Here is a 23,577-nt window from a genome sequence, read left to right on the forward strand (position 1 = left end):
GGAGCAAAAATATAGAAATCTCTCTTCTCACACCACACCGTGAAAAACGGCGAGTCCCAAAGCAAAGGTTCAGCCCGTGGCGTGGTCCATGCAGCCAAAAGCCATAGGCAGTGAACAGAAGAACTGGATCAATGGATAACCAATGTGTAGCTCTCTTGTGCCTACCAGTCTGGGCACCTGCCATCATATTCACACAGAGCATTCCATTGAAAAAAGTGTGACTGATTTCTAAAGAATTCAGCAGGCCCTCTGTGAGGGAGATGGGGAATAGAGTCACAGAGAGACGACACAACTAGCCCAAAATCACACAGAAAGGCTGTGTCGAATCAGGGAATTAAACCCAAGTCTTCCGAGTCCCAGAACAATCCTTGGGCTTTACACACAGATTTCTACCTGTTTAACTAAAGGTTTGAATTTAAATTGATTTAGCTAAACCAGTACGAAAGTCCGAGTGGATGCTCTTGGTTTACTTCAAATGGGAACAGGCTTAAATTAAACTGAAATAATCCGCTCTTAAAGCACAATAGGAGTGTCTACACAGGGGTTTGCACCGGTGCAACTGTGGGTGTAGACAAGGTCACAATTCCCATACTACACACTGGCCTTTCAGCAGGGTGAGATTATCACAGCAGCTACTTCTGCTCTTTCCAGTAATTAGATCCAGTTTTGAAGTTTCCCAGGGGAGCGGGAAGGGGGCAGAGGAGAAGGAAGATTTATTACTGAGCTGCCTGAAATCTTTGGTTTTATGTTGAACTGAATTGATTACAGTTCCATGTCAAGCGCCCTCTGGAGAGCGCTGCGTTCTACAGCAGAGTAAGGGGATGAACGGCTGGCCATTTGGTGGCAGTTTATTGATTAGTGCAGTGAGAAAGGGGGCAGATTATATCCTTTTATGCAATGCACTGCACTCTAATTGACAAAGATTGAAACCACATGAAGTGCCTTGGACTCCTCAGCACAAGGGAATGATAAATGGTTTGCTGCAGCTGCTCCAAAGTGGGGGGCTTTGCGGAGAGAGAGAGATAATTAATGCAATTCCAATTAATGCACCAATCAGGTCAGGAGAAATAGAATTCTATCACATATGGTGACAAGACAGGCGCACAGAAAAGTGACTGTGTAAAAATGGCCCCAATTAGCTCCAAAGATCGATTTTTTTGTTGTATCTTCAAATCACAGCTACAGAGCTTTCTGCAAAGACAGATTTTCCTCCTGCTAGCTAGGGGAGAAGCAGCTGGATGCTATACTGCTACATACCTCAACAAACTCACCAGCCAAAACCTTTGCTTCTCTAGGATTCATAAACGCATTGGCACCATGCATGTGAGGAAGTGGGAAAGTGGAGTACCATGATGTTCCTGGCAAACGTGTATCTCCTCAGAAGAGTAGGTCAGAGGCACTAAAAGAAAGGAACTAAGGAGTAGAAAGCTGGGCCTTTGTGCCTATTGCAGAGGATTTGGAATGAAGAGACCTGGGTCTATTCGTGACTCTGTCGCTGATTTGCTGGGTGACTTTGGGCTGCTTCTCAGCTTCCCACCTGCAGAATGGGAATGATACATGTCAATCTTGCAGGAACTTAAGTTATGAGGTTTAATTCATGTCTGCAAAGCACATGCAGGTCCCTGGCTGGATTCTGCTAGAGAAGAGTGAGGCTCAGATACCATGGTGACAGGATCTAAATAAAAATGAAGGTAGATAATTAGTATACGACATCCCAGCTCACCTGATGCACAAGCTTTGAAGGTGCTGATGCTGTTGGATCTGAATTGAAAATCTGCAGTATACCAGGGCAATTGACCATCACTGCCTGGAGAGCAGAGTCTGGCCATGGTCAGAATTAAGGAGAACAGGGCTCACTCAAGAAAAGCCAGCCAGCTGCACCAGGAGTCTCCCCATGTGTGCCCGGTCAGCCACCCTGCCTAGAAGGAAGGGTAGGAACTTGTCTCTTCCCATCTCAGCTGTGTTCCTCAAGCTCTCCTTGTCCTCCTGCATCTTCTCTTCTGCGGCCAGCAAACTTTCCTCAAAGTTTGGCACAAGGCACCATGCTTGGCAGTGAGAGACCCTGGAAACGGTGCTTCTGCTCTGGGTCCCAATATGCTTCTCTGGCCTGACCTCCCTTCAGCCTCATCATTACCAGACTAGCTCCTCTCTACATACAAAGAATCGGTGCCTCCATAGTCAGAAGCAGGTTTGCTATACGTAAATCACTTTGCTATGATAGGGCTCTAGCATCTGTTCTGTTTGGATACATTCACATGCAGGCTACTAACTGCCCTGATTCAGAATCCTTTGGAGAGCCCAGAACCACTGACTTCCTCAGAACCTGTTATCTCCATGTTCTCTATAGAGGTGGTCATCACCCCATGTTTCTGATTCACTCTCTGGGTTTTTGTGGGCATGTCATCCATCAACAGCCACCATCTTAGAGTCATGTTCCCAAGAGAAGGCAAAGTTTTGAGTTGCATAAAATCTTCTATGCAATCTGAATTCCCCCAGAAAATGTCTTAAGCCGTGAGAGAAGGGGCTTAGAGCTGCTAGGAAGATGGAGGAGAGTGGATACGGCTCAATTTTTAAATACCACTCACAAATCATGGGACATAGTGCCCAGAATTCCATAGGAAATTAAAAGGATTGCAATTTTCCTAGCTGGCCTCATGGTGTCTCCATAACTCCATTTGGATCAAACAGACACAAATTGGCTTTCCCACACTTACCTCTGACAGCAGGGACATGAGAAGGGGCAGTTACCTTGTAGCTGTGGTAGGGGAAGGCACAAGGATGTAAATATGTAACTTACTGTCCCTCTTCACCACTCAGCATGATACCAGTGTGTTGTCTCCTCTTGATGGAACGGGCAGTCCTCACCGTTCTCTTTTGATACCAAGCCTGGACTCACGGGCCCTTGGTCATGGGCTGAATTTGCTGGTTTGGCTTGGCAAATGCAAAGCATTTATAGTACATGGAACGCTCCAACCCAGTCAGAACTCACTTATCTTTGCAATAAAAAGAGGCCATTTTCCATGAGGGTATACAGATTTCAGTTCACATCAACGGGAATGCTAAAGGCATTATTTTGTCAAGAATAAAACCAAGAGTTCAACAGCAACGTAATGCAGAATGATTGGTGGAAAAAACCCAATGAGGGTGATATTTTCAAAAGCACCTAGGTTATCTAGAAGCAAAAGTCCCATTGACTTCCAATGGACAGTTCAGCATTGTATAGAAGGGTTATAAACTTCATCCTTCCATTGTCCCCTTCCTGAAGGGACCATGTCTATGGGTGGTAGGGTACTTCCATCTGTCAGGCCCATTTGGGCCTGGTCTCTTGGCTAAGTAATGGCATTCAGGGGTCCAGTTTTGCTGATGTGAATATCTGTCTGCCAGGACAGGGACTGAGATCAAACAGCTATCAAACTGTGACAACTTAAAGATGAAAGGCAATGCAGGCCATTCCCCATCCCGAGCCACCCAGTCCTCATATACAATCACAGGGAGTTCAAGTTGCAGGGGGGGAGGTTTAGATTGGATATTAGGAAAAACTTTTTCACTATGAGGGTGGTGAAACACTGGAATGCGTTACCTAGGGAGGTGGTAGAATCTCCTTCCTTAGAAGTTTTTAAGGTCAGGCTTGACAAAGCCCTGGCTGGGATGATTTAACTGGGAATTGGTCCTGCTTCGAGCAGGGGGTTGGACTAGATGACCTTCTGGGGTCCCTTCCAACCCAGATATTCTATGATTCTATGATTCATGGGTTTTAGCCCACGAAAGCTTATGCCCAAATAAATTTGTTAGTCTATAAGGTGCCACAAGTACTCCTCATTATCACAGAGATATTCCTTGTCAAATGGTGTTACGTGCACAAGCACTCTCAATAGTGAAGGTCCTAACCTGGCTCACTGGCACAGTCATCAACAGTAGCCAGAAAAGGAAAGACCAGACAGACAACACCGTAGTGGGGTCTCTTGTCCTGCTAAGAGCAGGGGTTGGAGTGGGCTAGTACCAGCCACCACATTTCTGGACACTTCCCTGGTTTCTGTAAAAGTTAAGCTTTCATTAAAAAAAAATAAAAATAAACCAACCCACCCACCACATTTCTAGATCTTATGGGTACAAAAAACAAAGCAAACAAACAAACGTCAAATTGTCGTGGTGAGTCTGAAGAAGCAACAGCTTTAAGAGGTTTGTGGATTGCTCCATTCAGCTCAATGGGGTGCTAACTCTGAAACCTACCACGGACAACCACTGTTGTAAATGTCGTCACTGTGACCTATGGCCCAGATTTGAAAAGGTATTTTAGGCATTGCTGTGTTCAGCATTGCAACACCAAACTGATTTAGGAGCCTCAATCTCATTTTCAAGTGATTCAGGCACTTGTAGGTCTAAATCCCATCGACTGTCAATGGAACTTAGACTCCTAATGGCCTAAATCACTTCTGAAAATGAGATTTAAGCTCACAAATCACTTTGGCATTGCAACGCTGAGCATAGCAATGCCTAAAACACCTTTACAATCTGGTCCTAGGTCACTATTGATCATTTTAGAAGAAATGGCCACCTACTCTGGTGCTGTGCATGGTGTTTAAGTCGGGTGTCAGCCTTTTGGTGTCCTAAATCTGACCCATGACTACAATCAATTATCAAAAACATGACACTGTGTCACAGAAATGTGAGCAAGGCAGGTTTTCAACAGGCATGGGCAAAAGATGGCCAGGTAATGTAAGACCAATGAACACAAAAACCTCCATGCAAAAATTCAATCCAAACCTCTGAGAAGTTCAAAATTCACTGGTCACATTCTGTAATATTTTTATATGTTTCTGTGCTTCTGGGTTTCAGGTAGATAGAGAAGTGCCAAAATAGCCTAAGAAAGGCCATTTTCATGAGCTCTCAGATCCAGTCTGGCAGAGCAGTTCTGATACTCCAGATCATCATCTGAACTTTTCCAGTGCTCATCCAAACCCAACTACCAAACTTGATGAGATTTTCCCAGAGTTGGATTTCACTTTGGCCTTCCAGAGTGTGATAACCAAGGACAGAACTTCCGCATTTTAGGAGCAGTTCTGAAGCAGAGGGCAAAAGACATTAAGAAATAACAAGCTGAAAAATACTCAGTGAAAACATTTGTTTTACAAAGACTTAAGTCTGAGCACAATGGAGTTTTATAAAAACCTTGCCACTGTATTGCACTAAGTCAAGTATTCACAACAGAATCAGCAGACACCACTGTACAGTAATTCTGCTATCAGCATGTTTACTTACAGAGGAGATGCTCTATATGCAGAGCCAAAGCTGAATTTAACAGAGTAAAGACTGAAGTGCTGTTTTGTCTAAGCAAATCCATCTATCTGGACTGGTTGGATATTAAAATCTTAGGTTTTCTTATTTCTTCTTCAAGTAATGAATTGTCCAAAGCCAGCCAGCCAACAACCTTCCACTAGGTGTCTATGTCTATGTTTTGTTCTCACACACACAAACACACAGACACAGACTCTCTCTCTTGCTCTTCCCACAACCCTTTCCGGAAATCTGCGTCATCTTTTCATAAGTATCTCCCATTTCTATAGTGCATCCCCTCCCAAAGTGCTTTACAAACAAACTGATACACAAACAGTGCCTGTAAATTGTTTGGTCCAACAGTGAAATACGGCCATCTCTGGAGTGAGAAGCATCAGCTACACCGCATAGCAGGAGGTGAAGAAGAATATTTGGTAGGCCACATTTAAGCAGCCAAACTGGAATTTGGCCAGGACACAAGGATTAATACTATTGAACATTTATATTATGGTAGTCCTTAGAGGGCAACCAGATTGTACAGCACCTAACACAATGGGACCCCAAATAGATGGAAAATAAAACTGTCCCTGACCCAAAGAGCAGTTGACAACTACTCTTACACATAAGGGTCATGGGGTCTTTAATTACCATATTTGGTCAGGACACACACACACAATATCTAGGCCAAATCTTCTGCTGGTGTCAATCAGTTCAGTTTCACTGAAAGCAATGCAGCTTCATCGATTTACAATTATGAATCTGTCCTTCTCTTTCTATATGTACATAAAACAAAGTATTTAAAATTCCAACTGAGCATGAGGGAGAAGCAATAAAAACAGGCTTTGCCACAGAGAAATACTAGATCACAAGACGACATCGATGGTTCACGTTCCCCCTTCCTCAATCAATGGGAAAGGGGGTGGCTTGGGGGAAGGGAGAAGAACAAAGAAAACAATACACAAATTATTGCTTTTCTCATCATCCTATGCAAAATTCTGACAGACCTCCCCATGCCCATCAAAGGTTGAGATCCCTCGTGACCAGGCTGCAAACAACTCAGTTAGTGGGACAGGCCGTGAAGGGAGCCTACCCCAATAAGCAGCCTTCCCAAGATTCAGATCCGCAGTGAATTCTCTTAGCATCTAAAGGAAACACAAAAGTTGACCGTTTAAACAATAGCAGCCTGCTTCTGTGAACAATCTACCGCAGGCACTGGAATGGGCTAGGGGTGCTTCAGCCCAAGCATTCCGCGTGCTAATCAACAAGGCAGCCTCTCGCCACATGGTCAGTCCCAATGAGGGCGTCGGCATGCGATGCACGTGCTTGAAGGGGAATGGAGAGGCAGAGGGGAAAGGAATTAACTAAACAGCAAGCATGTGGGGAGAAGGCAGGAGGTGTCTTGAGTAGCTAAGAATGAGTGAGGTCCCCAGTTCTCTAGGGCCCCTCTACCACCACCCTCATCGGAGGCGCAGGTATGACGGGATGGAGTAGTTGAAGAGCAAGTAATCCATTTTGTATAAATTAAAGAGTCTCCTTTGGTAGAAGGGGCTGATGTCCTCGAAGAACTGGGCTGTCATGTCGTCTGTGGTCCTGGTGGTCTTAGAGGAAGAGGGGAACTTAACACTGGCATCGGCCCCTACCAGCTGCAGGACGTAGTTGGCGTCCTCGGCCAGTGTCTCGTACTTGCCCACCACATCGTAGTGAATGATGCAGGGGTGGCAGAGCGAGTGCACCCGCTCCCAGTGTTCGTTGAAGGGCTCCTCAACTTGTGTGCGTGGGTCCAGCAGGTAGTAGACGAACTCCTTGAAGCGCACATCATCGCCACGCTCCAGGGCCTCGTTGCTGGGCTCCTGCCGGTGCCGACGGATGATCTTGGTGCCGTAGCGCTTGTGGAAGGCCGTGTTGTAGCGGCGGGTGAACTTGTTGCGGTAGGCCGAGACCAGGCGCTCGAAGGGTTCTCGCACAAAGATGAACTTGAGGTAGTTGCGCAGGCGATGGTTGATCTCGGGAGTGCTGTACTCGGAGAGGGTGCGCAGGTTGGACGAGACATGGGCCTCATTGGCTGGGATTTCCAGAGGGTCCCGGTACTTGCCCTGTCCAGTCAGAACCATCATGACTCGCTTCCAGTTGGTGCAGGCCACCTTGGGCACGTAGCAGTAGAGCAGCCCATGCACGTCATCCACCACCAGGTGGCGAAGATCATCGCGCGTCAGGAGGCGCCGCTTGCGGGTGTAGCGACTGCAAACGCTGCTCAGCAGGTCCCGCCTCTGCTGGTGAGTGGCCTGCAGTGATGACTGCTCGAACTGGGGAGAGACAAGAGGGAAATCATTATTGCCCAACTGAACTTAAAATGGAGTTGGGCTCCAGCCAGACGTACTGAGTTCAGACATGGGAATCAGAGCATGAAGTCCATGTTCCCAATCTGCTCTGGTGGAACACGCTTTCCCCTCCCCAGCACTGGGCTCTGCTTGTAGGCTGTGGAGTTCACCTATGTGGACTTTTTGCCTTAGCTCTGAGCTTTGATTGCTGTGAGGCACTTGACACTTAGATCCAATGGGGAAAAAGGAGGAGAGTGGAAGCAAATAGAGAGAGAGGGAGAGAGAGAAAGAGAGCACGCGCTTGTGAAAAATGGAGCAAAGAGAGAAATTCTACTTTAAAAATTGCTATAATACATACACACTAAATATAGACTGGCCACTTGTGCTAGCACAGATTAAGGGGTCAGGACGGAGTTCGTAATACAAGGAATTGGCTTCCCTTTGGCTAGGGAAAAATTAAATTGAACTGAGTTACCTATAGAGGAAAAACCATGAATGTTGAGGGGGTGTTTTCAAAGGCCCAAGGGGCAGCCTGGTAGACGTCCATTGAAAGTCAAAGGGATTTAGGCACACAACCCTCACTCACGTCCTTGGAAATCTCTCCTTGAAACGTGGGGGCAGGGGAGTTTTCAACCAGGAAGCTACAATCCCTTCCACCAGCCTTGCTTAGGAGCCTGCCTGTGCAGCCTCTGTGGGATGGGGTCTGGGGATATTCTCAGGGCTGGGGGCAGGCTGGGTGAAGGTGAGTCTCCAACACATGGCTCAGCTCCCATGTTAGGGGCTGTTCGGGCAGCTGGGACATGAGTCAGATTCAAGTGCACGTTTTCAGAGAGGTGTGGAAAGCAGCAGGGAACTGGGAGGGAGAATGAGCTGTTTCCAAGTCCCATGCTTTCTGGATGGCAGAGTCAGGAGCCCTGCATCACCCAGCTTTGTCAGCACTGCCTGCTCCTTAGGCTGGAGCCTGTAGGGTCAGAACATCCTTGGGTTTCGTGAGAGGGACATCTATGGCTCCGGGAGCAGAAGAACGTTCGGTCTCTAGCACCCCCTTGGGGCTGGCAGCCGGGATTGAACGTGCACACCTTGCAGGGACGAGGGGCTGCTCGGGCTGTGGCTGGAAGGAAGCATGACCCGCAGAGCGGCGCGGACTGAAGGCACAAACCATTCTGAGGCCTGCCCTGTGCCTAATGCAGGAAGCGAAGAGGGGACCTTTGGCACTTGCCCTGCAGAGTGGGTAGGCAAAGGAACAGCTCCCTTTGAGGGCCTCCTGCAGTGCAGAGGGGAGTGAAGAAACCCCATACAGAGATGGGAAGGCAGGAGGGGAATGAGAGGCTGTCCATCCTTGCACAGCCAGACAGCATCACCCTTGCTGCTAAAGCCATCTGCTGGGCTCCCTGCTGAGCAGCCCCTCAGAGCTTGGATTGGCAAGACTGGGATGGGGTGGGGGGGGGCTAGACCTGCCTTGGCCTCAGTTCTCCCCCGCTCACATTATTCTCCTGGGGTCAGCAGACGAGGAAAGCAGATGCCCCCGAGTCATCTCAACGCCACCCCACCCCCTCGTTTTCTATGAGGCCAGCTCAGCATCTGAAACTGGAGCGGTCCCACTGGCCGCAGGACATGATTGTGATCACACCTGTCTTGAGATGCCTCCAGCAACCCAAACACCCTCCCCCATTCCCCCCACTTCGCATCTCTTTCTGCCTGAGCTGTCTGCAAAGCCAAGGTTTGGCAGAGGTCAGCACGTGGCCCCAGGCTGGGCTGTGCAGGGCAAGTTCATTAACCGGAGATTCAGATTCCTATTCGGGGCCTTCCCTCACCATTGCACAAAGCCTAGGGACGTCTCTCCTCCTCCTCCGACGCCACATCCCCCAACACAGCCCCGCTTTGCAGTAGGATGCAGGCAGAAGGCTCGGGTTTCAGCCCAGGAGCGCTTCATTTACATTTTCTTTCTCATCCCTCAAGGCTTCGAATCCTCCTCTCCTCTCCTCCCGGAGCCTCCTCTCCCACCAGCTCTACTGCTTTGCTAAAAGCCGAGCAGAGATGTCTCTGGATCGAAATCTCAGCTTACCCCAAAAACTTTGGGTAAGATCAGCTCCAACTTCACGCCAGCCTCTAGCTCTGTAAACCTAGAGCTGGGGAGGTTTGGATATCTGAGCTCTGTAGCAGGGGCTCCCCTCTCACGGCAATGTCTTAAAACCACTAGAACCATGCGATTTCAAAGTAAAGCCACTGGCAGGACGCTAGATCCCCTCCCTCTCCTGCCCACCCGCTCCCATCAATGCTGGCAGAGAGGGAGAAGACAACTGCTGTGGCTTCTCCATACCACTCAGGGCTGGCCCTATAAGGGAAACTGCCAGGCAGGCCCCAGAGTGTTACCAACTCACAGACTATGATGACAGTTAAGTAACTACCACTCCCACTGCTAAAAGAAACCTGCTTTTGTGCAGCTGTCGCTTTACCATGATGATGGCTCCCATGTTGCAAGCTGAGTGTGTCTTCCACTTCAGACTCTGCTCCTCCAGACAGGCACCCCACTGTCCAGGGGAATAGCTGCTCGCTGTCCTATTTCTGTAGCCTGGGATTCACTTTGTTTCCCTTCACACCCCTCTGTTCCTGCACCTTTCACCACCCAAACCACAGAGAGATGGATCTTCCACAGGACTGGGAACAACCCCCATGGCTTGGCATTTGAATTGGCCTCCCTCTGAGCATCCCCTACAGTTTAAACTGCTCAGCCTTGTCTACAAGGCCGTACAGAGCTCCTTGCTGGCCTACTTCTCTGACCTGGTTGCTTATCGCACCATCTGCCTCCCCTCCTCCTCTTCCTCCTCACCAATAATGCCTCAGAGATGAGTCTGTTAGTTCTTTTCTCCCGCAACCATCTCCTGCCCCTTTCTCCATGCCACCCCCATGCAAGGAACACCCTTCCTGTTCCTGCTCTCCGAGCCACCTCAGGGGTCAACCTGCACAGGTGTGACAGTGCTCTGGCAAACTGCTCCTTTTCTTCTGCGGGTGCCCCATGGGGAGATCAGGGGATGCTGCAGGCCAGGACTGAGGTGCAGCGGAGCCAGATGGGGACCCTGGACTACAATAACAGGAGCAACTGGAAGTCAGGCTTGAGACGGGGGGGGACCCCTGGACTGGACTAGGAGGGTGCTGTAGGTCAGGACGGAAGTGCATTGGCAGAATTGTGCCGGGAAAGCTTGCACAATGACCCTCCCATTTGATAAACATGCCCGTATTCTTTCTGGGTCTCCAGGTATTTCCCCCAATATTTGTGGACCTTAAAAGCTCAAGAATAATAATAAAAAAAGGGTTGCCTTAAAATCATTCCATCCCTGTAATCAGGTTCTGGCTGGATGCTCCTTCAGTAGCCAGCAAGACTGGGATCATTATCCTGTCAGCCCAGCTCACCACGCATGGAGAGAGTTCCCGCCTCATGAGGTAAGGTGCAGCCAGACCTTTGCATTACTCACATTCTTGCTCCTGAAGCTTCCTGACAGCTGTCCGCCATTGTTACATCACCCCCTCTCCCCCAGGAGCCCGTTTGCTTATCCCAGGCTGCCTGCATGGACCCCCAGCCACCCTGCCAGTCCCTGTAAGGCTCACTTCAAGATCCTTCTTCGGTTGGGCAGGCAAAGCTGTGGGTGCTTTGCTAGCTGGGAGCTTTCTAAACACAGCACTTTGGACCCTGGGACCCAATACAAGCCTTCCATCCCATTGATGCTTTGCATTCAGGCTCCTACATTGAAACCCGCAGATTCATTGCTAGAAGTTGCACTGTGCAGGAGGAAGCTTTTACTGGGAAGAGCTCACCACCAATGCAGGTCCATAACCTTTGTAGATGTTTATGTGGGTACCATTTAGGCAACTGAAACCACATTAACATCCCTGTTCAAAACCATAGTCAGCAGGACCCATACTAATTGTAAATTGAAGCAGGACTGAAATAAAAGTATCCTTTGTCTGCTATTCACTCATTTTTTTCTCCCAGCAGGGAAATAATGGGCCAGATCCTGAGCGGGTATAAACTGTCATAGCTCCACTGACTCCTATGACAATTTACACCAACTGAGGTTCTGCCCCACTGTACCTGGCTGGCTACTTGGAAGTCACGACATTAGCATCTTGTTCGTGGTGTTACAGATACGGCCGAAGAGGCATTTTCATTCTTAGCCCTGGATTTCAGATACTGTAACTTCCTGAAAACAATCACCCTCTGGCTTGAAATTTCTCTTGTGTGGTCTCAGCTCAGAGTTTGGTTTTGTTTTTTTTAATCTGTAGCCATTTCTGTCCGTGAAAACAGTACAGAGCATCTCATACTATAGTCAAGTGCTTTTTCTGTACTTGCTCAAAACCATGAGGGATGGAGGGATGGCTAAACGTGTGCATGCCCAGCACCAAAGAAATGCAGCTGCATTTCACCAGTTACCCAATGGAGTAAGTGCCCGCCTTGTATTTATCTCTGTGCAAAACGGCTCCCTTCATTTCCTTCTTTTTAAAAGCCAAGGACATTAAATATCAGTTTTTAAAAACCCCAACTACATTCCTGGAGCAGTAGTCTGAGGCTTTGAATGCACCAGAGCCAAGACATTCCACATTTACCATTTCCCCAGAGCAAATGTAATGCAGCCACACAAAAGCATAAAAGCTATTACATGGGCATAAGAGGGACTCATTACAGTTGCCATGGGAACCATTAACTGCCTTTCCTGGAGTTGTGTCCATGTTCATTCTCAACAATAATGCTGCACAGTGTGGTTGTGGAGGGTGAACTTGATTTCAGTGGGATGAGTTTTAGGCTGCCCCACACACACCTGAGAGATCAACATGGTGAGGATGACATGGATAGTTCTTTCTAGATCTCTGATGCCTCCAGGCCCCTGGTCCCTCCATGGCTGCTAGCAGTTTGTCAGCCACGTGACAGTGTATAACCTGTAGAGTCTGGAACTCTGGCCCAGAGCAGGGGTGTGAGGAGGGGCTGATACCCAGGATATCCTGAGTGGCACTACTGCCCCATTACGATGCATTTATGGGATGTTTGGGAGTTGGTGAGGTGAGCTGGTGTCATGCCATCACAACCCAATGCCATGGTGATGCAGAGTCACAGACCCAGTTGGGGGCTTGTTGGCTAGGTAGTTGGCAAACCAGGACTCTCCTAGAAAACAGGGGGGCTGAGTGGAGACCCCAGCTGAGGATTATGTCAATTTCCCCTGAATGTCATGTCATTGCCCCTCTCTGACAGTCAGAATGCTCTGCCTGGGCATTATGGGAAGGAAGGTCAATGGAAAAACACCACAGCGAGCAGCAGATCCCCACTCAGCAGTGCTGATGCAGAAGTTGGTCCCTCAGTTTCTGGGTCAGCCGTAGCTAATAGCATCCCCACTGACCCCCACATGACACCCCCAAAAGTCAATGGATGGGTAGCTGTGTCAGGCTCTGGAGAGAATTGTGGCCAGCCCTCCTCATTTGTGGAAAAGTTCAGGGAACCTTTGAAGGTGTGGTAGATCCCACAGGATTCCCCCCCGAGGCCTTCCCTCGGGCTCCTCATCAAAACACTGTCTCTCTCTGCTCTGTGCTGCTGCTCCTGTCCCATGAGGGGGTTACTGTCCCCTCATTCTCAATCCTTTTGCCTGGACTGCTAACAATAGATGAAAACACCTCAAATCACGCAAGCCCCTGACAGTGACAATGGAGCGCCCAAGCCAGGGGAGAGTGGAGAAGCCTGTCCCTCCCTCCCCTGCTACCTTGGGCCACTGGGATTCTGTGCTGGCTGCAGGAGCCAGGCCTGCATGCGTCCTCTCCCTCCCCTTGCCGGCAGCCAGGAAACCTGGGCTGTGCAGTGAAAGGACCGAGCTCCATTCATTCTCCCCCTTTGCGAACCATCTGTAAAGTCAACAGTGTTCAGACAGGAGCCCAAAGGGGAGGTATGTGCTGAATGCTGAGCTGGTCTCTGGCAGCGGCTGCTTCTGATGTGCTTGCCAGCCACTCAGAAGGCTGGGAGCCCAGAGCCCATGTCCAAGAGGGCAAGAAGCAGACCTAGAGCTCTGGGTCGGACAGCTCAGCTTAACCCTTCCCTGGTGAGGAAGAGGTTGACAGCGGCTCTGTGTTTTCTGGGATCACTGGGGAGACGGGTCCCATCAAGGTTTCAGAAATGGCAGTTAGTGTCCGCATGTCTTCCGTCAGGATACATGGGTCTGGCCTTCCAGCCACATGCTTAAAGGCGTGCACATAGCCTGTTTTCCAGTGAGATGTTGGCCATCTGAATGGGAGGCCAGGTGGGGGCTTCCTTTAAGAATGCTCTGACTGTAACAGGGATAGCGTTAAGCAAGACAAGGCTGTTATCCTGCATTTATTTGGCCTGTTCTAGCTCTTAAGGATCTCAAAGCACTTTACAAGGGTGAAAGAATTCAGGGCTGGAGCATGCACAGGGAAAAAAAGGTGGGTGCTGGGCACCCACCGGCAGCCCCCCCATCAGCTCCCCCTCCCAAGCAGCTCCCATCCACTGGCGGGCCATGCGGAGCAGCGCCTCCCCATCCCTTCCCGCTCCTCCCGCCTGCTGCGATCAGCTGTTTTGCGGTGTTCAGGAGTCCCAGGGGGAGGAGGGGCAGGAGCAAGGACACGGCGTGCTCGGGAGAGGGCTGGAACTGGGCAGGAAGAGGCGGGGCGGGGTGGGGCCTGAAGGGAAGGGGTGGAGTGGGGGCAGGGCCTGGGGCAGAGCCGGAGGTCGAGCACCCCCTGGCACTTTGGAAAGTCGGCGCCTGAGAGGTGTGGTATAGCTGATCATCTTAGCTAGTGTCTTGCTGGGACTAGGGCTTGGGTGGAGATGAGATGGCTACAACGCAATCCAAAGATGACTGCGATTTACTAAGGCCATGTCTACAAGTACAGCGCTGCAGCTGCACCACTGGTGAAGATGCTCTATGCCAACAGGAGAGAGCTCTCCCACAAGTGGCAGAAGCTACATCGGCAGGAGAAACTCTCCCACCGACATAGGGCTATCCACACCGGCGCTTATGTCAGTGTAATTTATGTCGCTCAGGGGGATGGTTTATTCACACCCCTGAGGGATATAAATTCTGCTGACATAAGCTGTAGTGTAGACATAGCCTTAGACTGTAGACTCTTTGAGGCAGGGACAATCTTTCTGTTCTGTCTGTACAGCACCTAGCCCAATGGTGCCCTGTTCAGTTATCTTGAAAAATATGGCAGAGGTGATCTCAAGATGGTCAGGGACACAACCCCATACTTGGGGTGTCCGACTGCCAGAAGTTGGACTGGACAACTGGGGATGGATCACTCAAAATGACCCTGTCCTGTTCATTCCCTCTGATGCACCTGCCACTGCATGCTGTCAGAGATGGGATACTGGGCTAGGTGGACCCTTGGTCTGACCCAGCATGGCCATTCATGTGTTCAGCTGGGGAAGATTTTACCCATCTTTTGTGCTGTAGAATTTGCTTTGAAATCCTCAGCTAGAGTACCATTGTTGGATCCTCAATTGCTGTACCTCAGCCTGGCTGTGCCAGGCCAAAGGCAAATAAAACTGCTTGACACAAGAAGCAGCAGGGGTCTGGAGTACTTTTTATCACTGATAATTATCTAGAAGGTTGTGACCTTTTTCAGACGCTGCCCTTGACACCTCAAGGTCAGGTTGTTACTGCAAAGCAGCCTGTGTGGGGCTGCAATTTAAGAACACACTAAATGTCATTAAATAACGGGTCAATTCCCTCCAAACCCCCACAGATTCCCCACCCCCACCTTTCAGATCCTTCATTTTCCTCTTCAAGTTCACCCACCTGGTCACTGTCGTAAAGTGCCTGGAGTGGACTTCGGCCTGACTTCCCGTGCCAGCTGGTCCCCAGAATCCTATCCTCTGCAGCTGGAGAGAGAAGGGTGGGGGAGAAGAAAGCAGAGCATTTTACTTCCCTCGCTACTGCCTCTCAGGTACAGTTGCTATGAACGAGAGCAAAGAGCTCCCAGGAAGAGTGTCTGGGTTAAATATGGGTTGGTGTCACCTTTGATTTAAGCCCATTCAGATTTTTACACTGAACGAGCAACTTGTCCCCTTCCACCACTTGCCAAGCTGTCTGTCACCCTGGGTGTGACGCTTTGCGAAAGGTGGTCACCTCTGGGTTAGGATTTACTGGATTCAAGTCCCACATCACATACTCAAAGGTGTCAAAGCGCTTCTTGCTGCTGCCCACATGTGGGATTGCTAAATGCAGATCCAGGTCTGTATATGGCCCTACACACCACATGAAAGTTCTGGAGCCAGCTGATGGTTAAATACATTATACATTTATAAAATAATATTTTCTCTATAGCCTTCCAGAAATGCTCCTTGCATATCCAGGATTGCAAATATCGATGCAAGTATCCCTAGGACATTGCAAAATAATGGCTCATCCAGGAGTGCACAAAAATATTAACAAAGGGTATCCAGAAAACTCAGCTACAATAATGGGAGAGAGAAAAGCTCAGCCGTGCTTTTGGGAAGACTTCATCGCTAAAGATACGCAAGGAGCATTTCTGGAAGGCTACAGAGAAAATATTATTTTATAACATTATACATGACATCATAAAAGCCCTGGGGTGTCTTGGAAAAGTGTGCTGAGCACCCCATTGTACTAGACATCTTGCAGGCATTCATAAAATTCAGACAGATGTGTGATTTTTAAATTGTTGGTGTCCCATATAACACATAGGGAAACTGAGGCAATAGGTGCTCAGGATTTATGAAAATCAAGCCATAAGTGACATGCCCACAGTGAATCAGTGAGAGAGTACGGAATAGACCTAGAAGTCTGAGTTCAAACTCACTGCCTTATAAACATGAAAATCTCTCTCACACACATAGGCCCTGCTGTTTATCTGAGATTTAAAAGAACCTGGTCAGGTTAGTAAGTGTATTTGTAATACAAATTTCCTTATCCCTGTTCTTTGTATCATCTGAATTACTGAAAGTTTTCAGAACTAAAATTCTCAAATTTACTTTTCATGACTAATGCTGTGTTGTGGTTTTTTGTATGTTTTTATTTTCTGTATTTCACTAAATTGTACTGTAAGCCTACTCATTATTCCTTTTATTTTGTTTCTTCTAGTCAGTTTCATGTTCTGGCTCTCCATATTAGCAAACTGTTGCAATGTTTGAACTGCAAACACTTCATGGGTCATGTTTAAAATCAAAGAAAATACTATTTACATGGAATGCAAGAAAATGCATACATCTTCAGAATATTTCTGCCAATAAACAAAACCTAAGTTTGGGGTACAAACATTTCATGCATGTCCTTTTAAAATAATAAACCACAAGTAAAAGGCAATTGCATTTCACAACTTCAGTTGCAACTGCCGAGTAACTTGACCCACGTGGACATGAGAAATACCACTGCCCGCTGGGCTGCATCAGCGAGGGAATTACTCAACAGGACGTAACAGATAGCAATCCCAACTGTTTTATCTGACAAAAGGGTGTAACAGCATTTGTGCTAGGCAGTGATAGTGGGACAGACTAAGGCAGTGGTTCTCAAACTTTTGTACTGGTGACCCCTTTCACACAGCAAGCCTCTGAGTATGACCCCCCTTATAAATTAAAAACTTTTTTTATATTTAAAACTATTATAAATGCTGGAGGTGACGCGGGATTTGGGGCGGAGGCTGACAGCTCGCGACCCCCCACGTAATAACCTCGTGACCCCCTGAGGAGTCCTGACCCCCAGTTTGAGAACCCGTGGACTAAGATATACATTTCAGGGCTCAGGTCACTTGCTAATTAATAGGGAAGTTGTCAAGATCCTTAACCATTATAAATCTGTTTTAAGTCTTACTTGCTATTTTAAAAAAATTGTTCTAGTGTTTGAAACTAAAGAGCCTCCTGCTCAGGTTTTTATTTCTCTCTATACTACATAGATACCCTGGTTTTGTATTGGAGGGTTGTTTAAACTGGTGTCAGACTCCAGGATAGATGCTACCCATCTGCTGTGTTATTCCAGTTTCCAAGGCAAGAGGAGATACTGAGGAAAAGTTTTCATTTATGAGAATAATGATGTGTCTAGCCCTTAAAGTTGTGAAAAACGTTCCAAATGTGACTTCATGCAGTGCTGTCTGCCTGAGTCTGCTGACAGCCTGAAACAATGGCTATCAAGGAAGAGTGAGATACCTTGTATATGTCAGATTGTGTTGATTCTGGAGCCTAATGGCAACAATTGAAATATGCACATGGTTAACCATTTAAACGGCTGGTCGGTGTAGCAGAAACATCCAGCTCATGCATTTATCCACAGCTGATTGATGCAGGGCAGCTGTGAGCTACCCTCCTTCAGGCCCCGTCAGTTTAAAAAACTGCCCTGCTGTAAATGGTGGCACCCCAGAGCACAGTTCTATTCCCCATCCCTCATTTGGATTCTAGGATGCCTCACTTCCTGCCTGAGGGACAAAGATTAAACGTGGGGAGCAGGGAAAGCTTCCCTTGGGTGTCTACTCTCTGGTCACTAGGAGACATGGTAATTGTTGCTCATCCTCCTCCTCTCTGATCCCTGCTCAGTGCAGTAGGGAGGCAGAGACAGTGCTCAGAGAGAGGGGGAGCAGGATGGAGCTGATCAGGAGCCTGGAGAGAAAGGAGGAAGTCTGCGCCACACAACAACGTCCCTGCTCAGGCCTGGGAAGGAAAGGAAGAAAGCCGATCAGGAGTAGTGGGGGAGGTTTAGGAGATCAATCCTCTTACATTCAAATCACCCCCAGCCCAGGACAGAAGAGGGGAAGAGGGAGAAGAGGCAGGGGAGGCCAAAAGGCAGATGAAGAGAGTGAGAGAAGCAGAGAATGCCCAGGGGAAGATAGCATATCTGACCCTGTGTAACCCCTCATGATGTCAAGAGGAGCTGCTCTGGCTTATGTTGGGACTGAAAGTGGCCTTTAAAAATTTAGTTACTGCTAGAGATGGATTCAAACCAGAATCTTGATTCCAAATCCCCTCAGCTGTTTTGGTGGGGAGGGAAGATAAATGAGAGTTAACAGTTTAGATTAGAATCCCACCCCTACCCCCCGCAAAAAAAATCCCAAACAGTCAGGGGCCTGTTTTCCAGTTCTAGACGGGACATGTGAAAATCTCCCGGGCACACCTGATGTGATGTGATTTCTGCCTCTTTTGGCCAAAATCTCCCAAGATTTGGATGCTATGGAATAAATACACCTCAGTGTTGATTCAGCCTGAATCCCAAACAGCCTGATACCAAGTCTTGATGCAAGCCCAGTAAATGGGACTGCTCATGTGAAAACAGGTGACAGGATCGAGCCTGAAAGGACATCACTGGGCACTCTGCTATGCAAGTCCTGCATCAGGGCCGGCCCTAGCTTTGTGACCTCCCACCACATAGCTCTTGGTAATACTATAAGTTGGCCCTCTCCATAAGATGAGGATGCCCCGAAAAGTTCAGCAGCCCAGTGTTGCAGGATGCAGGTTATAATTGCTGCAGAGACATTTTAAAAAGCAAAGCGAACATGTCTCATGGAGGTTAAAGCATGAAAAGCATTCTGCTAATATTAGGGTTTGAAAATATACCTGTTTTCAGCAAGCTAATTTTGGGGTCTAAGACACGCAACTGTAGTCCTTTTGAAATACAACATAAAAAAAAAAAAAAAAAAAGACCCCACTTTAAGATCTGAGCACCAGCCACTGATAAATCCACATACGCATAGGAAATGACACTTCCTGCAGCATTAGATGATCAAGGAGTTACTCAACAGGAGGTAACGGGCAGTGGTGCTAGGTTCCTCCATCCAATGTAACAGTTACCCCGCAAGCGGGTGTAACAACATCTGTGGTGAGGAGAGATGAGGAACAGGCCTGAGGCATGCAGTGCCATGCTGCAACACTTGCCCAAGGGTTTAAGAGTCTGCATTGCCAGGCTGAGTCATTTGCAAACGAAAGGCAAATGGTCCTGGTCCTTTTAAAAATCCATTATTTAAAACCTGATTGTTACAAAGAAGAAATAATTTTTAAAAAGTGAAAATCTGAAACTGCAAGTTTCCCAATGAGTTTTATTTCCCTGATTTCATAGAATCATAGAATATCAGGGACCTCAGGAGGTCATTTAGTCCAACCCCCTGCTCAAAGCAGGACCAATCCCCAATTTTTGCCCCACATCCCAAATGGCCCCCTCAAGGATTGAACTCACAACCCTGGGTTTAGCAGGCCAATGCTCAAACCACTGAGCTATCCCTCCCCCCAATTTGTTATTGTAGGGTTGCTTATGAGTACTAGGCCACTCACACTGGCTTGTTGTTAGCTGTGTTGCCATCTCTCATGATTTTTTCATGAGCTTCATGATAATTGTTTTCCTTAAAGCCCCAGCTCCTGGAATCAAGTGGATATGTGATGATGTCAGCCTTCATTCTTAAAGAGAAAGTAAGTTTCTAGCCCTCATGACTGTGGAGAAAGCTTCAAAATGTGACCCCAGTGCACCCTAAAGGCTCAAAAAGCAGAAGGCAAAGAAAAAGAAGCACAAATCTATTATTTGTACATAATCTCCTGATTTGAAAGCCAATCTCATGATTTTAGTTGAGCCTGACTCGTGATTTTTGAACATTTGAAGTTGGCAATAGTGTTATCGGGGTGCCTGCTGATTGTGGGGGATGCACAGTGGTTGCTTGTGAGCACTGGGATGGCCAACACTGCCTTTTATTCAAAATAGCATGGAGGGATTTGCTTTGGAAAATAACATGCTCACAAATCGTCACATTTCTAGCTGCAGGAAATAACTGTACCACCAAAGACTAACTGCTGAGGTTGACCTGGGGCCCTAGAGTACACAGGGCTCAGTTTAGCTAGGCTGGAGGCAAGGGGGCTTTAGCAGCAGTATAAGGACCCTAGTAAATAGCATTGGTACAGGGTCCTGTAGGTCATATGAAGAGCCGGCTCTGAGGGCTATCTGCTCACCAGGCAAGAGCCCCGGCCCCAGCACAAGAGGTACTTTTGAGCAGAACAGCAGCATGTTGCAGGCCAGCCAGAGGGGTGCGTGGGGAGTGGAAGGAGTTGTGGGCAGGGCAGATCTGCCCTCCAGCAATTTGGTGCTCCTGCGGGGCCACTGGAGTGTGAGAGGGGTTGGTTTTAAGTGCTACAGGTAAGTTTGAAGGCAACAGCTGCAAAGCCATTGAAGCAGAGGTGCAATTTAGACCAGGGACTTCCCTATCCTGCACTGTTTGCTGCAGTGTCCCCAGAAAGCCCCTGAATAGGGCAGCTGAAAGCTGTCTCCCCTTTGTCCCTACACCAGAGCAAGATCTGGCCCAGAATACACCCCTTCCATAGATACAGATACCTGCAACAGCCTGGTCAGCTTGGTCACAGGGCACGTACTGTGTACACTTAAAAACGGCTGTTGCAATGCTGATGGGGGGGCCTTAGAGCTCTGAGCTCGAATGGGCAGCAGCCAGGTTGCAACATTTCATAGCTCTCAGCTGGTTTAGTTTTCACAAGCGATTACGCCATCCCCTGGACTAGGCCCTTGCCAAACTTTCATGATTGACGTCCGGGCCAATTCAGCTTTTACAAGCACATGCACCAGAGGAAGCATCTAACCCAGAAAACTTCTGTTTGCTTTACACTCTAATTCCCTAGAAGAAACGTAGATGGGCTTCCCGGCTGGGACAGTAATGCAGCCAAGTCCCAGCTCGCAGCAATGTTTAAAGCAGAGTTTGAAACCCCCGGCGAATGGGGCCGAAGCAGCGACTCAACCGCGAGTGGCTCAGCTAGACCTCACTCGCTGGCCCAGCAGTCACCAGCCGGTCAGGAGCTTTGAAGTAATATGGCTGCTGAACAGTAATGAGGGGGTGGGTTCTCTTGGAGGCAGTGTCAGAGCTGCAAACTCAGAGGCGGGTGGCAACATTTCACAACTCACGCCGTGGCAGATGAAGACATGATCAGTAGAACATGGGCTTTGTAGTCGGAAGGAGCCTCGGTGCAGCAACGAGGCAGAGCAATAGGTGATGGCACCAGGCATTGAAACTATACAGAACACTCACTCTACTTGCCAACAGAGGTCACTGACTATGTTTACTCTACATGGGCTCCACGGTGTATCTGTGTAACAAAGAATCCAGACCTGCAACGCCCCCTGCTCCTCTGGCCTTGGGTCTGCCGCCCGCACTCCCAACTACAGCTCTGATGAAGCCCCTTACTCCTGAGCTGCAGCACTCCCCGCTATCCTATTCTTGGAACCAACCCCCTCCAACGGCTCTGTTCATGTACTTCAATCCCACCCTCCAGCCCCCAGTTATTCCGGTCCTGAACTTCCCTACAGACAGCTGCCCCCACACAAGCCAAAGCAGACAATAGCACAGCCCGCGAAGGCAGAGCTCTCAAGTGGCTTCCTATTGAACGCTGGCTAAACTGCAGGGACTGAGCCTTGAACTGGAAACCAGTATAGGGCTGGAGGGGAAAGAAAGTCTCAGGTTTTTATTCCAACCTGTTTCTTCCATTCGGTTTGGGATGAACCATGAATTAGAGCAGGGGGCAGGTGGGGAATTATATTTCTGACCATTTATTGTTACCTTGGCTTCACTTCAAGAGACTGAGTGGAAAAAAAAGCCCCCACGGTTCTGCTTACAGTGGCTAAGTTCCCGGGCCGGAGGTACCCTTGCTATAGTGGCCTCTGGGCTCTAGGAGGTTGAGGAAGGGGATGAAGCCAACAGGTAATGGAATAGCTGACAGTAGGGGGAAATAGGGTAGATTAATGGATCCCTCTCCATTTTGGGATCACAGCTATAAGTACAGCAGATGCTCCATCACGCGGGCCGTTCCAAGATCATAACGTCTTGGCTCCAGTTCTGACTTTACAGCCCGTTAGTGACTTTCCCAGATTCCACATCCAGCCCCCTCCGCACATGGAAATCCCCAAAAGGTTTCGCATAGCCACAGTTGTTTCCATATGCAGGGGTACAGTTCAGCCAGCTAGATCCAGTTCCTATAGGGAAGAAACCCCACACCCCTGCACTTCCCTACCCCATTTCTCAGACAACTAAGAAATCAATGAGGATGAGGGTGACCAGTGAGGATGGGACCAAGCTGCAAAGTTGGGACCCAGTGCCAAACTTTTCTAAGGCGCACGGGCAGGTGGGGGCGTGTTTGGATTGGTTATAAAGTTCAAAGGCTTATCTTCGCCATAGCCTGGGAAAGGGGGACAGAAGAGATACAGTGGGCGGGTGTGTGACTGGGGGAGATGGGAAGCAGCAGAGAAAACACTTGTAAAGGAACCAGAGCTAAGCGGTACCCACCACATGATCAGAGACTAGAAGGAAACACAGGTACTTTTTAGAGCTTTCTGTGCTGCTGTTGCTTTCAATCTTCCTTGTAGAGCTTGAAAAAACAAATAAACCAACCAACCCACACTCCAAATTCTACTAATATTCCACCGAACACAGAAGCTATTATCCTGCAGCAGTCTGATAGCAATAATTGTTCTCAGTCTGGGGTTCAGCTCTTTCACTTCACTCTCTTTTGAAAAGGAGAAGGAAATCAATTTTACAGGGACATTTCTAGGCTTATTAGTCAATAAAGTGGGCAGAAGTATTACAGGATGCTGATATTCCAGGGAATGCTTTGAAAAACAAGGTGTTTAAAAAAGAGGGGTGCTGCTATCAAATCCTATTTTCTGCACTGCAGAAGAGTGCATGAGAGGGAAAGCCTTGTTTCAGGCCTCCTGTCTTGATTCTATTCCTCTGCATGCAGGAGAACCATGGGAGGTACGTTGCATCAAACAGTACAACAAGACAAAACAGAAATTGTGGTACCCAAACTGCAGTGAACTGGTCAGATTCTGCTCTGAGTTACACTGGTGTCAATTTGGAGCAACTCTGATTAGCATGTTTATTATGGTAGTGTGTAGGGACCGACCAAGATCAGGGCCCTATTGCACTTGGGAGCATGTGAACACAGTAGCAGAGTAAATGTAAATTAAACAGTAAATGCAATGCTGAAGTGAACACCCGAGCT

At 48.3% G+C, this 23,577-nt stretch overlaps 1 protein-coding gene across 1 annotated transcript in view; it reads right to left on the minus strand.

Annotated features, from left to right (window-relative positions):
- Positions 1-5,108: 5,108 nt before the first annotated feature.
- Positions 5,109-23,577, minus strand: part of CHST13 (carbohydrate sulfotransferase 13) — a 66,313-nt gene continuing 47,844 nt past the window's right edge. Inside the window, exons 2-3 of the mRNA XM_048859528.2 lie at positions 15,389-15,471; positions 5,109-7,577 (exon numbers count right to left, since the gene is read on the minus strand). Coding sequence (XP_048715485.1) covers positions 6,732-7,577; positions 15,389-15,471 — 929 coding nt within the window. The 3' untranslated portion in view covers positions 5,109-6,731. The remainder of the gene's footprint in view (positions 7,578-15,388; positions 15,472-23,577) is intronic.

Source organism: Caretta caretta, chromosome 7 (assembly GCF_965140235.1).
Source record: "Caretta caretta isolate rCarCar2 chromosome 7, rCarCar1.hap1, whole genome shotgun sequence".
NCBI lineage: Eukaryota > Metazoa > Chordata > Testudines > Cheloniidae > Caretta > Caretta caretta.